Source organism: Seriola aureovittata, chromosome 16 (genome assembly GCF_021018895.1).
Source record: "Seriola aureovittata isolate HTS-2021-v1 ecotype China chromosome 16, ASM2101889v1, whole genome shotgun sequence".
Taxonomy (NCBI): domain Eukaryota; kingdom Metazoa; phylum Chordata; class Actinopteri; order Carangiformes; family Carangidae; genus Seriola; species Seriola aureovittata.
The window spans coordinates 25,265,317-25,282,914 of record NC_079379.1 but is presented as its reverse complement, the minus strand read 5'-3'; the positions used below and the strand labels follow the sequence as shown (position 1 = coordinate 25,282,914).

General features: G+C 42.9%; 1 protein-coding gene across 4 annotated transcripts; it reads left to right on the top strand.

Moving 5' to 3' along the window:
- Positions 1 to 43: 43 nt before the first annotated feature.
- On the top strand, positions 44 to 17,598 carry LOC130183867 (protein argonaute-3-like). 4 transcript variants are annotated; one of them, XM_056399604.1, is made up of 20 exons: positions 44 to 178; positions 355 to 662; positions 4,357 to 4,528; positions 4,679 to 4,799; positions 4,931 to 5,139; positions 5,333 to 5,469; positions 6,008 to 6,142; positions 6,350 to 6,437; positions 6,521 to 6,668; positions 7,087 to 7,206; positions 7,293 to 7,415; positions 8,366 to 8,499; positions 8,883 to 9,067; positions 9,216 to 9,375; positions 9,478 to 9,568; positions 10,148 to 10,342; positions 10,686 to 10,820; positions 10,937 to 11,038; positions 11,860 to 12,059; positions 13,311 to 17,598. In XM_056399604.1, the coding sequence occupies exons 2-20, from the start codon at positions 644 to 646 to the stop codon at positions 13,417 to 13,419; spliced, it is 2,583 nt and encodes an 860-aa protein (XP_056255579.1). In that variant the 5' UTR covers positions 44 to 178; positions 355 to 643; the 3' UTR covers positions 13,420 to 17,598. The 4 variants fall into 4 exon arrangements, with proteins under 4 accessions (XP_056255579.1, XP_056255577.1, XP_056255578.1 ...); XM_056399602.1 differs by having other exon boundaries at positions 8,333 to 8,499; XM_056399603.1 differs by having other exon boundaries at positions 7,293 to 7,436.

The window sequence follows — 17,598 nt, the reverse complement described above, 5'->3', positions numbered from 1 at the left end:
TTCTTGTTAGCTTGACGTCAGTGAGGGAGAGGGCGGTGTAAAGTGCAGATTTCAGACCGGTTTCTCGCCGATACCGAGGAGGACGCCGGGGTAGTGAAGCTCCCGTATCAGTTCGTTAAAGAAGAACACCGGATTGTCACGTTAACCCACCGGGAAGACGAATACAGCCGCTGACCCGGTAAATATTTATGTCGGTTTTGGGTTTCGAGTTGGCTGTTAGTGGCTAGTTGTGGTCGGCTAAAGCTAACGGACGCTGTTAGCTTACCCGCCGCGGCTATCGGCGAAATTTAACAAACTCCGTGACTAAACTGTCACGAAACATTTTCAACACTGAAAATAATCTTCTTGTTTCAGGTCCACGAAAAAGAGCTTTAAAGAACGAAAGCGGAGACGATTTGTTGAACTTTGAGCTGTCAGTCGTGGTAACGCGGGTCCGGAGAGAGAGAGAGGTCTTTCAGCCGAGGGGACCCCAAAGCGGCCCGGGTTCACAGCAGCTGCCGGAGCCGGGGAGCGGGGAGCGGGGGAGCCGGGGAGCCGGGGAGCCGGGGAGCGGGGTGTCAGCGGAACTGTAGTGAAAGTTTGAATCCACGCAGAGGCAGAAGTGATCACTGGGTGCCGGGTCATCCGGACTGAGACCTCATGAATGGAAATCGGAACAACAGGTGGGAACCCCGGACTAACGGCCATGCTTAACTGCGCTAATGTGGCGTTCAGGTGCTTCACTTGGGTTATTTTCAGACTGTCTGCAGAGCTACACACACGTTTGACCCGCATTTGGGAGCAGCAAGTCTGTAAACTATCAGTTTATTAGGAACACCCAGCTAAAACTAAGGCAGTCTCATACAGCAGTTCATACAGTTGTTATTTTGTCCGCTTCATTTAAATGAGGACATCAACAGAAACACCTCTGTGTGTAAAACAGCAACACAAACCTCACAGTTAAATCAACTCCTATAAAACTATTTCAATGAAAACGGCGCATTATAAACCTCAGCACTGTTGTATTAGACTGCATTAGTTAAAGCTGGGTGTTCCTAATAAATTGCTGACTGTACGTCCTCAGCACAGTGGTTAATAAGTTGACCGGCTGTCATGGACACTGGTGTCCAGCCGCAGCAGACAGACTGGGGTGTCCGTTTCTCAGCGGGGTTTTGGCGGTCACTGTAGAGTGTGTGTGTGTGTGTGTGTGTGTGTGTGTGTGTGTGTGTGTGTGTGTGTGTGTGTGTGTGTGTGTGTGTGTGTGTGTGTCCCAAACCAGTCCCACGGGTTTCTTGTATTCTTACGTCACTCTTTTGGGCTGTCAGAAGCAGGTGGTGATTCCGTCAGGTGTGCCTGAAGCCTGAGAGTGGCTGGCTCACTTTCAGGGAGGGGTTGTGTGTGTGTGTGTGTGTGTGTGTGTGTGTGTGTGTGTGTGTGTGTGTGTGTGTGTGTGTGTGTGTGTGTGTGTGTGTACATATCAGTTTGAAGGGCAGCCTTTCACACCAGCTGCTGCCATAGTAACCCTAACTATTGAATAAAGTTCAGTTAACTGCTGCCTGTGTTAATTAGAAATCAATGGATCAGGGCAGGAGAAGTCACAGTTTGAGTCCCAGCTTGTGTTTTATTGATATCTTTGGGGCCGGTGGAGGACTGGGAGGACAACAAGACCAAACTGGTTCAGTGAAACTCACCCATTCATTCTCCACCTTTCACTGTATGAGCACAAACAGAAAGAAGCTTCATTAGAGACGACATCTAATGTAGAATCTGTAAAACATTTGATTAAAGGGCCAATGTGTGTTTGAGTCAAAACAATTATATAACATCACATTTATCATCAGCTGTTTAACTCTCTTTAACTCTGTTAAATCTTTGTCACTTGTTTTCATTTAGAGCTGAAACAATAATCTGATTAATTGATCGACTGATAAATATGGCAGATATTTTTATAATTGATTCATCGTTAGTTATTTTACCATTATTAGTTATTTATCAAGCAGAGAAGCCGAACAGTTCTTAACAGCTCCTCAGTTGTGAAGCTTTTCACTATGTGACATTATTATTAATTGAATATATTTGACTTTTGAACAGTCAGTCAGAATAAGACGTGAAGATTAACTTGAAAAGATGAATTGATTTTCAGAATTATTAATTGATTGTTTCTGCTCTAATTGAAAATCTGGACTTCACTTCTCTCGTCATTCTAATTTCCTCACTGATTGATTGACTGATCAGCTCCTGATGAGGACATTTCTGACAGGCACCTGAGGCAGTGTGACGCTCATTGATCGGGTTTTAGTCCAGCCACAATTTATGTGAAACTGAAAGAGGCTGTGATCGTCAGCTCAGTGTGTGAAAGGTTGAATGTTCCTAAAGGAGAGTTGGAGGGAAAGACGGCGCTCAGTGAAATGATTATTTTTGTCTCACTTCAGACCCAGTGGGAAAACTTCTTACTCTGTTGCAACAGGCCAAAGTGTGTTTGAACATGATGCAGCGTTCACTCGCAGGCTGGAAGCTGAGGACGTTTGGGCATTAAAAAAATGATTTTTGCTTGAATGATAATAATAATAAGATTAATAACGATTAACTTTATTTATCGAGCATTTTTCATACAAGAGATGAAGCTCAAAGTGTTTTACAGTAAAAAAATCAAATAGTACAATAAATAAAGGTGAATTGAATAGACAATAGGAAAAAATGACTTAATGATTATTTGATCATCACAATAGTTGCTGATGATTTATCAGTCACCTGATCAATGAAACGACTGATTTCAGCAGTAATAATCTGGACGTGTTGTGCACTATTTTAAAACTCTGAAGCGTGAAGAAGAATTAGATTTAAAGAGGTGAGCAGTCCTTCACCTGACCAGAGGTCTGCAGGGTTAAACCAGCGTTTGTTTTAATGGTTCAGTATCAGCTCAACACATTAGTGAAGTGATGTTGGGAGCGTTGGGCAGCGCCTCAGTGAAGTGCTCTTTTACAGTGTGTGGGCTGAATGTCAGCTCTGTGTGGGCTCCTGCTGGTGTCGTGGTGCATGTGTGTGATGAACAGCCTGATAAGTGGTCATTAATCTCTCCATTGTGTCTCCTCTACACTGAACCTTTTGTGTTTTTGGGTCATTGCTGGTGCAGAAGCTGCTGTCTGCTCTGTGCCCAGTGGAGGATGTTTCCCATAATAATTCCTCAAAAAATAATGTTGCTCTATTTTTATCTTCACCTTCTTTTTTAGTTTTAAATATAAAAGTTCAAATTTATAAAAAAAAAAAGGAAAAAAATACTGATTGTTACGCTGCAGCTCAGAGATAAATGAGACAAATCTGTGTGCTCCTGTTTTTCCTCCTCTTGTCAGTATGGCTTTAGTTGCCATGGAGAAACCGTAGCAACATGTGCGCCATTGCCATGGGAACAGCACAGGGGAGGAAGCTGCCTGGGGACACAGCAGCAGAAAGTGCAGTGGATGATGTCTCCGTACGGCAGGTCCAGGGTCAGCCCTCGACCCTGACACCAGCTCTCTGCTGCCGAAACACTTTCGTGTGTGTGCGTGTGTGTGTGTGTGTGTGTGTGTGTGCGTGCTCTCACACGGATCGTCTGAGTCACATTTGTGGAAATTGTGTGGTTTGGTGATGTCAGATGTTTTTTTTTCTCTGCGTAGTTTCCAATTTGGCATTTCGGTAAATTGGTGTCGTGTTGTCGTGGCATGTCGCTCGCCTACTTCTCTTCCCGTCTTGGCAAAGGCCACGTCAGTCAGGAGAAATCTGCGACAGCCGAGCTGGTCTTTATTTAAAATGTCACCCAACTCCACAACCTTTTAAACGGTCATTATCAGATCGACTTCGGGGCGAGAAAAAACCCAGCGTTTGCCCGTTTGTTTCAGTTTCATCAGTTTATCATCTTTAACGTCTCTGACCACCTTCAGTCCCAGCAGCCATCTGCTCTTTCCTCTGTTAACCACTTCCTGCTTACGGTTTGTCTTCTCTTCAAGGCTCTTGGCTTGTTTGGCACATTCATGATCACTGCTTTGGTGTTTGTTCTATCTGTAAGTGGATACTGAATAATGAATTATAATACATACTGATGGTCGATGGGCTGCTTTATAAAAGATTGACTTTTATTTATTTTCATGGCGCTCCTCTGACTCCGTAGATAGTGAGTAAATACATGTACAGTGGAAATGAAGCTGTGCTGGCACCGATGAGAGCGCTGAGGCAAAACCTGAACAGAAAAGCAAAACATAATCACTGATCTACTGTTAAATATATTGATTATTTCAGCTTTAAGTATTTTATTTATACTCAAGTTACCAATACAATAGTTTTATAGTTTATCGAGACAGCCAGTGTTTGCCGTAATTAATTGTTTTACTTGTGTTGTTGTAGGAGCCGTTGGAGCCCAAGCCCTGTTTTCGTTGCCACGGCGACCGGGCTATGGCACCATTGGGAAGCCCATCAAGCTGCTGGCCAACTGCTTCCAGGTGGAAATCCCCAAAATCGACGTCTACCTGTATGAAGTGGACATCAAACCGGACAAATGTCCCCGCAGAGTCAACAGGTACCAGGAAAGACTTGAACTGGTTTTATCTGGTTTATCTGTCGTGTTCAAGCAGAACAGTGGGAGGCGTTTAGACAGGAAACTGGTTGTTAGGGTGTGTTGATGTTGTCATGCAGTGACTGGTATTAATATGACATGTTGTCTTCTCAGGGAGGTGGTGGACTCCATGGTTCAGCATTTCAAGGTGACCATCTTCGGTGACCGTCTCCCGGTCTACGATGGGAAGAAAAGCCTCTACACTGCTAACCCACTTCCTGTCGCCACTGCTGGGGTGAGAGTCGACACTAGTGTTTTGTGTAATATGGAGAAACAACAGTCTAAAGCACAGTGCTACATTAAAGCTGAACTTATATGTTGTATCATGAATACCTGAGCTAAAACATCCCGTGTCTTCCTCTTCAGGTGGATCTGGACGTCACCCTGCCAGGTGAAGGCGGGAAGGACCGCCCCTTTAAAGTCACCATCAGATTCGTGTCGTTGGTCAGCTGGCACATGCTGCACGAAGTCCTGACGGGTCGTGGCGTGTCCGAACCGCTGGACCTGGAGAAACCCCTCAGCACTAACCCGGTTCACGCCGTGGACGTCGTCCTGCGACACCTCCCCTCCATGAAGTGAGTTCCCTCGCTCTGACATCTGCTCAGAATTTTAAATGAAATGTCTAAAAATAAAAGTAAAGAAATACAGCTCCATGTCGGACTGAAAGAACTTCAGATCATATGAAAAGATCAATGTAAATATTTCTTTTATATTTTATTATAAAAGGTCAGTGACTACTGTACTGCGTGTCCTCTCTCTCCTCACCAGGTACACACCTGTCGGACGGTCTTTCTTCTCCTCCCCGGAGGGCTACGACCACCCGCTGGGCGGAGGGAGAGAGGTTTGGTTTGGTTTCCATCAGTCGGTGCGGCCGGCCATGTGGAAGATGATGCTCAACATCGATGGTGAGGAAACACTGTGAAACCAGGAAGTTCAAAGGAAAAGTTCCACATTTTGGGAAACTTGGGAAGATTTATATTCTCATGTTTCTTTCATGCTTAAGAGCCAGGCTAACTGCCCCCCCTGTTTCCAGTCTTTATGCTAAACTAAGCTAACCATTTGGCAGCTTTGGCTTCTTTATTAATGGACAGATATGAGACAGGTGTCGGTCTTCTCCTCTGACTCTCTGCAAGAAACTGAGAAAGTGTGATGACTTCAAAAAACCAAGAACCAAATCCATGTATTTTAATCTCAGCTGTTATACAGAGATTCTGGGACTCATGTTGTGTTGTGTCCAGAGCTGTTGAATATTTGTTAATCATATTCAAATGTTACTTTATTTTACTCAAACCTGAAGAACTCAGAGAACCTCCGGCTTCTGCAGAAAACTTGAATATTCTGATGTTGATGTTTGAAATGACGATGTTTCTTCTAATCAGCAGCTGCTGATCATCAAAGTTTATCAGTGTCATTTTCTTACAGTGTGATCTTGTGTCGTTTCAGTGTCAGCCACAGCCTTTTATAAAGCCCAGCCAGTCATTCAGTTCATGTGTGAGGTCCTGGACATTCACAACATTGACGAGCAGCCCCGCCCCCTCACCGACTCCCACAGGGTCAAGTTCACCAAAGAGATCAAAGGTATGTCCCCCGGGTCACCGCCTCACCCTGCACTGCTTAGTGAAGGAGCAGCTCCTGTACATGTGTGATGTCAGTCACACTATTGAATGTTGGGTAATAAATGTTTATTTGATGCATAAAGGAGCAACAAGGAATTTAAGCCTCTTGAGTTGTTGTTACTCATATTTTACCAGTGTCATCACATCGGTGCCTCCTCCATCTTCACAGGTCTTAAGGTGGAAGTGACGCACTGTGGAACGATGCGTAGGAAGTACAGAGTCTGTAATGTGACCCGACGGCCTGCCAGCCTGCAGACGTATGTTTCCCCATCGCCTCCCTGTAGCTGTGAACTGCAGGCCTTTGGTTAATAAGAGATTCTCGTTACTTTCAAATCCGCAGATTTCCGCTGCAGCTCGAGAACGGTCAGACGGTCGAACGCACCGTGGCGCAATACTTCAGAGAGAAGTACAATCTGCAGCTGAAGTATCCACACCTGCCCTGTCTGCAGGTGGGACAGGAGCAGAAACACACCTACCTGCCCCTGGAGGTGAGGACTGACGGTGACTGGAAAGTAATGATTGGAAATTAAATCCTCACAGCTTGTCTGTCATCGTGGTTGGTAACCTTTTGAGATAATGTGAAAAACATGTTTTGGCAGCCAATAATCATTTAATCTTTTAGTCCAATCAGAATCCAGTTAGTGCCATGAATCATAAATTATATTTTCATATCCAGCCGGTTGGTTGACATGTCGATGTGTGTTTAAGCTACAGAGACGCCTCGACCTACAGATCACATTTGTTCAGATCAAGTTTGTTTTGTATCAACAAAAATCACATTATCGTCATTTTAAAATTGATATAAAATAAATAATATATCTGCCAAAATAATCGTAATATGATTTAAACTGCACGTCCTGCAGCCCTATTTCTGATTCATGTAAATGGGTGTTTTTCCTCATGTAGGTGTGCAACATCGTAGCTGGACAGCGCTGCATTAAAAAGCTAACGGATAACCAGACGTCCACCATGATCAAAGCAACAGCGCGCTCTGCGCCCGACAGACAGGAGGAGATCAGCCGGCTGGTGAGTGTCCTGTGGACCAGGAGAGGAAGAAGCATCTTTTTGTTTCCTGTAAAGTAAAATAATAAATAATATCTTTTCTTCTTCAGGTGCGGAGTGCGAATTACGAGGCCGACCCGTTCGTCCAGGAGTTTCAGTTCCGAGTGCGAGACGAGATGGCTCAGGTGACGGGCCGCGTCCTGCCGGCCCCCATGCTGCAGTATGGCGGCAGGGTGAGCTCTGAACCATTTATGGTACCTCCCCTTTAAATCACGCTTCATTTGCACGTGTGTGTTTCAGCATGAAAGATCATATTCGCACCGTTTCCTGTGAGTCTTTAGATATTTGAATTGCAAAAATTATAAATTTCTCAATGAGGAAACCTCAACCTGTTATTAATATCTAGATTTATTTTTCTTGTGTGACTCCATAGGAAACAAATCAAACATTAGTGCCATAAAAAAAAGAATAAATCAATAAAAGAATAAGAAAATAATTGTGGAAATGAAAGCAGAAATAAATAAAAGAATAAATAAGTAAATAAAGAAAAATTGGACCTATAATGACAAATAAATAAAAGAATTGAGAAAGAAACAGTAATAAGGTAAAAACAAGAACAACAGGGGGAAAGTGTTTGTTTTTTTATTTTATCCTGTTTTTATTTCCACATTTATTTTCTAATTCTTTTATTGATTTCTTCTTCTTTCTTCTTCTCCTATGACTCGTAGTTTCCACTGTACATCACATTTCTTTCTGATTACATCTTGTCTATAAATCACATCTTTTCTTTCATGTGTGGATTTGCTGTGGTTTTATATTGTTTATATTATATTGTCAAATCAAACACAGAAACTGTTTTATTTGAAAAGAAATCTCTTGTTTTGCATCTGATCTGCATGAGCCAATCAGAGGCGAGCACAGATGAAATTTAAATGAATTTGTCTCTAATTCCATGATCAGCGACTCTTTATCAATCACTCAGCCTAATGATAATCATTAGCCTTTTATCATGTGATCTCACTGGCTGCCTGAATCCTTTGAATCCATACGTTGTCTGTGTGTCCATGTACTGTGTGTGTGTGTGTGTGTGTGTGTGTGTGTGTGTGTGTGTGTGTGTGTGTGTGTGTGTGTGTGTGTGTGTGACTGCCAGCCCCAGCAGATCAACCCTGCACTGTCGTTGCAGAACCGCACGGTGGCCACGCCCAGCCACGGCGTGTGGGACATGAGGGGGAAACAGTTTCACACCGGAGTGGAGATCAAGATGTGGGCCATCGCCTGCTTCGCCACCCAGAGGCAGTGCAGGGAGGAGATCCTCAAGTGAGTTCACAGAAATCATTTCCATTGTTTGTTCAGTTATTTATTGACAGAGACTTAAAGAATAAAACACTTCCAGTCAGATAGTAATGACTGTCATTTCATTTAGATCCTCGTGTGCAGCTTCTGTTAATGTCAGTGAATCATATTCACCACGTTTTTAGACATTAGTCAGATTTTATTAGGAAATCAAACTGTAACATTTATTTATTTATTATCACCAGGTGTCATCATTAATTTAGTAAATTAATTTGTTTTAACATGAAAAAGGCAGTTTGATCACGGGTCAGTCAGTCAGTCAGTCAGTCAGTCACATACATAGTAGATTTTAAACCCTTCAACACACCAGATTATCTCGGTGTTTAAATACTGATTATTTCCTTCAGGAGCTTCACTGACCAGCTGCGGAAAATCTCAAAGGATGCTGGGATGCCGATCCAAGGTCAGCCGTGTTTCTGTAAATACGCCCAGGGAGCCGACAGCGTGGAGCCCATGTTCAGACACCTGAAGAACACCTACGCCGGGCTGCAGCTCATCATCGTGATCCTGCCGGGGAAAACACCCGTCTACGGTACAACGGCTCAATGAATAACTAAAGCAAACACAGTTAAAGTTTAAAGCAGACAGGAAAGAAAAGTCAGAAGTGTTGTCACTTCAAGATTGTGAGGAAGTGTAAACAGGAAATGTAAAGAGATCACTGTTGAACATGTGACCCTCAGCGGAGGTGAAGCGGGTGGGGGACACCCTCCTCGGCATGGCCACCCAGTGCGTCCAGGTGAAGAACGTAGTGAAGACGTCCCCTCAGACCCTGTCCAACCTCTGCCTCAAGATCAACGTCAAACTGGGAGGAATTAACAACATCCTGGTTCCACACCAACGGTAAAACCACAAAGGATTCTGGGATTTCTCTCTCTCTGTCCTCTGTCTGTCTCTCAGTCAGAGCATAACGTTGTCTCTGTAATGTCTCCTCTCGTCCATCAGCCCGTCTGTGTTCCAGCAGCCCGTCATCTTCCTCGGCGCCGACGTCACTCATCCTCCAGCAGGAGACGGGAAGAAGCCTTCTATTGCAGCGGTGAGACGTCACTTCATCTCTCCCCCTTAAACTACACATGGAAATCTGTGTTTGGATCACAGTGAACAGTTTCTCATTTTTATTCCTCCACGTCGGCGACAGTCAGAGCGGCGGCCATTTTGTTTCAGGTCGTCCGTCTCATTCTCGGGGACACGATGTCTCAGTAACACCAACAGAACTAACATTCACCTGGACTCAAGGATGAACTGATTAGATTTTGGTGGCTAAAGGTCAAAGGTCACAGACTTCACACTGAAACTATGACAAAACATCACACAGATGGTTCATATTTCCTGAGTGTGGATAAACAGGAAGTGACGTGGAACTGGTCTGAGTGGAGGAGGAGACTGTGATTTTACTCTTGTTGTACCAGTTGCTGCAGTTTGACACTGACACCAGAACCATGACCTCAGTTTATATTAGGAGACTCTATAGTTTTATCTGTAAATATAAATCTACGTTTTTACGGGCCAGGTTTTGTATTTGATTCTTATTTTCCAGAAAGGCTCGTAACATCAGCTGTGTTGCTTTTCCAGTCATGAGCAGAAGAGTGACTGTGACTTGTGGCTTCCTCTACAGGTGGTTGGCAGTATGGACGCCCACCCCAGCAGGTACTGCGCCACAGTGCGGGTCCAAAGGCCCAGACAGGAGATCATCCAGGACCTGGCCTCTATGGTGCGAGAGCTCCTGATCCAGTTCTACAAATCGACGCGTTACAAGCCCACGAGGATCATCTTCTACAGGGACGGAGTGTCGGAGGGACAGTTCAGACAGGTGGAACCTCCTCTTTCATCTCCCTGTTTGTGCTGAGAGCTTAGATATTTTGATTCATCAGGTCATATATAGTGTATTTTATAACAATGAATAATAATAATAACTTTTATTTCTTAACAAAGTTACAAAGTAATTCACAGAAAAATAAAGAGAAGGTCAAAGAACCTGAGCAGAGTAAGAGTTTGAACAGTGAATAAAAACCTCAGCATCATGTAAAAGGATCTGACAGTGAAGAGAGTAAAATAATAAAAACAGATTGTGTGAATACTGTTGACACGTAAGTCGTCAGTGCAGGAGAGATGAATTAACCTGGTAGTATAAACACTGCGTGTGTTCTGTGCAGGTGCTGTACTACGAGCTGCTGGCCATCAGGGAGGCGTGCATCAGTCTGGAGAAGGAATACCAGCCGGGGATCACCTACATCGTCGTGCAGAAACGCCATCACACGCGCCTCTTCTGCGCAGATCGCAACGAGCGGGTGAGCGGCACAGACCTCATGACTTTATTACCGGTGGAAGTGATTGAACTGGGGCGTGAACCGACATCCGAGGCTCTGTTCTCGTACATCACTTTGTTGTGTCGTGTTTCTGGCAGGTTGGACGAAGTGGAAACATTCCTGCCGGCACCACGGTGGACACCGACATCACCCACCCCTACGAGTTCGACTTTTACCTCTGCAGCCACGCTGGGATTCAGGTGAGACCGTGTTTGGCTTCTGTAGTTGCCGCTCCGCCTCGAAGTGAAGCTCTTTAAACGTTATTGAGAGGAAAAACTACAGTTTTACAGAGATTTAAAAATGTCAGTTTCTTACAAGATAAAATAAAAAAAATCAGGCAACAACAAAGAATTCCCGCTCTAAAATGTCCGTGTTGAGAAAAGCAGCAGCTGTTTTCTGTCACGAGGCACCAGGTCGTTTTTTCTACTGTTGATTATGTCGTTAGACCAGGAGCTCGCTGCTGTGTGACACGCCCTCAGCACAATCAGACAGAAAATACCTGATGATGTCATAGTGACATCACAGCAGCAACGTCACATCAAACTGACTGTAGTTTCTGTCTCGTCTGAATATGAAAATTATAAGTATATTTTCTCACCATTGTAGCAGCTGCATGTGGAGACAGAGACACTTCAGAGACGTTTACTGGCAAATTAATCAGAAAAGTGTCAGTCTGTTGGAGACTGATTCCAGCGACCAGTAAAGACAAGTAAAGGTTTATTATCCTGTAGTTTCAGCTCACACTGTCGACCAAATCGTTGCACTTCAGTCGTGGAGGGCCGACTGATTTTGTCCTTGTTAAAGGCCTTAAAGTAAATTTCCTTTATAGTTATGTTTTATATTATGTTACATATTGTTTGAGTGACAGCTCAGCAGACGAATCAGCAGCAGCTGGTGAAGAGAAACCTGTAACTTCTCCATTAGAACCGGCTTCACCGCACTTTAGCAGCTCGTTGTTATCCTCCTCCATGGAGCTGTTTTTTCTGAGGGGTGTGTTTAACCTTGCCCCCCCCCCCTCCAGGGTACGAGTCGCCCCTCCCACTACCACGTCCTGTGGGACGACAACTGTTTCACCGCCGATGAGTTCCAGCTCCTCACCTACCAGCTGTGCCACACCTACGTCCGCTGCACCCGCTCCGTCTCCATCCCAGCACCGGCCTACTACGCCCACCTGGTGGCCTTCCGCGCCCGCTACCACCTGGTCGACAAGGAGCACGACAGGTGAGGAGACGGTCTTTTTATGATGTAACACATTTTCTAAGGAATTTAAATTTCCTTTAATAAATCCACCCTCTGATTTGTTGAATGAACAAACACGTGGAACTTGAACATCTGTATCACCTGGAGAACGACATTAACATCAGGATTAGATGAGTACTGACACATTCTAGTTTTGTTTTAATAACTTACAGTAAGTTACAGGAACATTAAACAGAGTGTAATGGGTAACATCATATTTTAGATCGTAGGAATTAATTAATTTTTAATCTTATTTATCAGATATCACTTTATTTATTGTTTGTATGAGCTCCACTATTGGATTATCTGATCGATTGTGTGTTGGCGTTTCTGATGTTGTGGCAGTGTGTCGTTCCCCGGAGCATTAATGAAGACATCTTATCAGATACCTGGTTAATCTCATATCTAGATCAGTGGTTTCCAACCGTTTCCGACTCGTGTCCCACCTGAAAATATCAAATGTTGACGGCCCACATCCGACCCAGGAACAATACGGAGGCCGAATAATGCTGATGTCTCCTCAGAGCAGTTTTTATTTTAATGATAAGGACTGAACTAAAAGCAGGAGATCGGTTTGGATGGTGAATCAGTGAATCTGTCCTCTGATTGTTGACCTGCTGTCCTCTGTGACTCTCCAGTCTTTGCTCTGGCTGTGACGGACTGAGACACATGATGTGATCCGGTGCTGACGACACAAAAGCTCCTGTCGTTGTCTTTTCCCAGTGAGAGGCTTTAACACAAGCAGAGGAACAATGAGAGGAGTTAGAACATTTTTCATGTTTTTAAAGATCAAAACATTATTTATATTTTCTCTTTATTTACATTTATTTACATATTACATTTTTTCACCAAAATTGTTCTGTTTTGTAAATGATTTCTCGGCCTTTCACCTTCATGGCCCACAGGTTCAGAACCACTGATCTAGATGGTGTAGATGGATAATTTGATAGATTTGTCTTTGGGAGCCCGTGTTTACTGAGTATTTAAAGGTGTTTACAGGTGTTTACAGATGTTTACAGGTGATATCTGAGTGTTTACAGGTGTTTACAGATGTTTACAGGTGTTATCTGAGTGTTTACAGGTGTTTACAGATGTTTACAGGTGTTTAAGGTGTTTACAGAAGTTTACAGGTGTTATCTGAGTATTTACAGATGTTTACAGGTGTTATCTGAGTGTTTACTGAGTGTCACTGATGTTGGTCCTCGTCTCTGTTTTCTTCTTCTCCTGGGACAGTGCGGAGGGCAGCCACGTCTCAGGGCAGAGTAACGGCAGAGACCCGACGGCGCTGGCGAAGGCTGTTCAGATCCACCATGACACACTGAGGACCATGTACTTTGCCTGAAACCCCGCCCCCACGCCCCCACGTCCCTCCACCTCTCCCAGCCACAGTCTTAGGGTCCGACTCCCTGCTGGTGCAGCTTTGGTCACTGGAACTCGACGGTGACGCCGGCAGCTACTGAGGCGGCGTGAGGATGACAGAAGCCAGAGGGGGAGGAGCTACAGCCACATTATGCAATCTGAAACCAGCCAATAGTTTCTGTGCTCCGACCCATGCATCACTTCCTCCTCCACGTTTCCTCTGCTGTATTTACATCACCATGAATTCTCTCTCTTTTTTTTTTTTTTAAGCCTCCAGATTCAACAGCAGCTCAAACTTTTGTTTTACTGGGTTTTTGTGTTTGAATGATGGCGGAGCGGCGGGAAGAAAAACTGATGATTTTTTTGGTGCATGGACGGGAACGAAGCCGAACCAGCGAGGACCGACTCGCTCCGTAGCCTCACGCTGAGCCTGACGTCGCTGGTTTATATAGTCGACGGTTTTACATGTTTGTTTGTTTGTTTGTTTGTGTGTTTTCAACTTTCTAGATACTGTACGTGTTGTTTGTCTGATCGCCATGGCAACCTGTTAGTCGAGTAACACTCACAAAAAACACGCCTTCGTGGTTACTCTTCTGTCTCCCTTTAAGCCGGCGGCTCCTCGGTCACTCACACAGTTGAAGTGACGCCACCAACACAGCGAATGAAACCTTCACTTTTTTAAGAAAAGCCTCGTGCGTCGAGTCTCTGAGGCGCCGCGTGGCGCTCGTCGACTTTAAGTGCAGTGAAGAGGACTGTTGGAAAACAACGCCACAGCCATGAGATGGACGATTTTAACCTTCTCTGAGTGAAAGTTCATCTTGGCACCGTGCGTTACACCAAACCTTTCCGTGTGTTTTATTCCTCTTGATATTTATGAGTTTCTTTTTTTCTTTTTTTAGAATTTTAAATGAACATCAGCAATAGAACAGAGAGTTTGTTTCTTCTGACGACCACAAACCTTTAGATTTTTTATTTCAGTTCAGAAGAACTCGAGCAGTTTAGTCGTGACGAAGTCCTTCGGTGCAATAAGGTGTTCGAGCAGAGAGAGCAGGTGCTGAATGTTTCCCATCAGTATTCGTCTGATGAAACGTTTGTTATGAGAGTTTAGGAAAGTGACTTGGATTCAGGAATGTTCAGTGTTTGACATTCTGATGGAGGAGCGGGATCAGCGACGTCTGATGGTGTCTGACGGAGTAAATCAAGTGCCTTGTTTGGTTTGAAGAGGGAAGGATTTTAACGGTATGTGGGTTTGAGTGTCTGTTAATGAATTCTCTGCCCAGAGCAGAGGACGGTAGCTGATCTGAGAACAGGCCGAGCGTGTGAGAGCATTTTTAATGTTTTGTTTTCTAATGATCAGAAACTAAATTATCTTATGATTTCAACACAAAAGACAGCAGCTTACATTGATTATGAAATATCACAAACTATTTTCTCCAATTATTAATATTTCTCACAATATACAAAAATTGACTTTTTTTCAAGAAAAACTATTTTCATAAAACAAAATCAAATATTTACTCGAGTCTCAGAAATCTATGAAAACTGTTTACTTTGTCCAAACACAAAAAAATGACACTTATTATTATTATTATTATCAGACTAAATATAAGATTATAATATAAAACATTTAAAAATAATTTCCAGTTTTTCTTGATATCACTAAATACTTAATTCCAAGCATCTTTGTTTTCTCATACTAATTAGTATTTTTGTAAAGATCCAAAGAACAAACTAAGATGTTTATGTTGAGATCATAAAGTATTTTTGTTTCATGAATAATCTCACACATGATGAATTTCTGAGCAGGTTTACGTTCATCCAGGTGAGACAGACAGATTCACTGGTGGGAGTCTCCGTTGAAATTTAACACATTTCCAAGACAGTTTTTCTAAATATATCTTTGTATTTTGGATAAAACGGAGTCATTATGCAACTACAACCAAACAAATATCAATATAATGACGTAAAAGTGAAGTTACCAGGAAGAATAAAGAGAAGGTTGAAGAGTTGAACGGTTCGACCGTAGTTTCCAGAGTTTTAGAAACGGTGTTTGTTGCTCAGCCCTGGAGGTTGTTGTCCTTCATGACCGTGCAGTTTAATCCAGACGAAGCCTTCAGTTTATCACTTGGACCAAACCAACGTGCCTGGTCAGGGTGAGGGTGGAGGACGGGAGGCGGTGGTCGTGGTGTCAGTGCTCTTACAGCGTCGTGCTAAAAGCCTCTGTACTGCTAACTGTGCTAGCCACATGTCACCAGAACCAAACCTTAGCTGCTATAAGAAAACATTTATAATATAATATCTCATCAGATACATATAGATGAAATATATGAGAGGATAATGGAGTTTAACTGCACTTAAAAGATGCATGTGTTTCTGGTTGATGGAGATTGTTTCTCTGCTGCAGTTTGAACTGTAAGAATATCTCAGCAGATCGTTTCCTTCCGTGTTTGTTGTCATGTTGAAGCTGTTTCTTAATGTCAGACATTACCAGCATTTGATTTTACTTGAATAGTTATAGAAGTCGTGGGCATGTTTAACATTGTTGGTTAGTGCGCCGCCTGATTCAGAGAGTTTATATATGTATATATGTATATGTATAGTATGGAAGAGGATTAGGGCCATGTGAAAAAACCTTATTCAAGAGATTAAAAATCAGGATTTTGAGAAAATTAAAATTTTTAATGTCAGAATTCTGAGATTTAAAGTGAAAAAAAAAAAAAAAATTCACATGGCCCTAATCCTCCTCTGTAATATATAGAGAGAGCCTTATTATGGAAATCCCTTTTCCTGTCATGATGCCACTCACAGTAAATCGACCTGCAGTCGCCTTTTTCCTCACAAACAGAAGCATTTTTAATCTGAACGGAGATATATTTATATTTAAAGATACTAATGTAAATGCACACCACTTATTTTTTCTAACAAAGTCCTATTTGAAGCAGAAGCTGTGTTGAAATATGGCATTTAATAATCAAAGTGGTCTGTGATCATTTTTTCCAAATTTGATGATGCAATACTTGTGTGTGAAAAGCAAAAGTGATGCATTTGCTGCTTTGTGGAGATTGTTGGCGGTCGTGTTGTCACGGCGATGAACCATCAACCCTCCTCCACAGTGACGACCTCCCTTTACTCTGTCATTTTATCATCTCAGTAGCTCATCAGAGAGGTGAAAGACTTTTATTCTGATGGGGTTTCATATGTTTCTCAAACTTCATCATTTTTTAAAATTATTTTTGCATTTTCCTCAGAAGAGAAGGAGGAGGGTTGAAAGTTCGTCGACCGGTCCGTTAACAGACTGTGCCTTTTCTGATGGTGCTGAAAAAAAACAAGTAAATCAAAGAAATCTTAACATTCAGAAAGTCTACATTAACAAGTATATATTGATACATGACAATACTGTAAGGTGTGTGTGTGCATGCGTGTGTGTGTGTGTGTGTGTGAGTACCTCTGACATATGCCAAGAACACATAATATGCAGAACTGATCAGTTTGGAGCTGCAGGACCAAAAGGCCTGTGGGGATCAGTTTTTAGTGGACGGGCACTTTGAAGCACAAACCCACAAACTTAGATTTCTGAATCAAAGAAAATAGATTAGGGGAATATTCAAGACTCTGTAGGTGAAGAGTAATTCAGTGTAGACATTATGTAGCATTATTTATTTAACCTTATCTCTATTGGGACGTGACCCCTCTATTACTGCCTGTTTTCCTCCCTCAGAGTTTAATTTATGGTTCATTCTCAGATGAACGGCAATAATGAAGCAATCATTAAGTTTCTGTGCAGTCGGTTTGCCTGGCCTTCCCTCTGTGTTTGCATGTCACTATCAAACCTCTTTATGGTTTTAGTTTTTCTGCTTCTAATGTGAAATTTAGAAGTTTACAGACTTGGGGTAGTTCTTTAAGTGCCCGTCTCCCCACAAAAACAAATCTGTGGTTGGCTGCATATCACCACACTCAGAAACAAAATGGAGGTTTGGGTTTCACAGTATTTTCATGTGCTTTTGTTGTTTTTTTTTGCCTGATGATGAAATGGTGTCACTTTTAGAAGTAAAACAGTTTTTTTTTTGTCTTAACACTCATCTGATCCTGGTCCTAAGTTGAGCCTTTTTATTTGGTTGTTATATTTAATTTTTTGAATAAATACTCTATGTATGAAACGTGA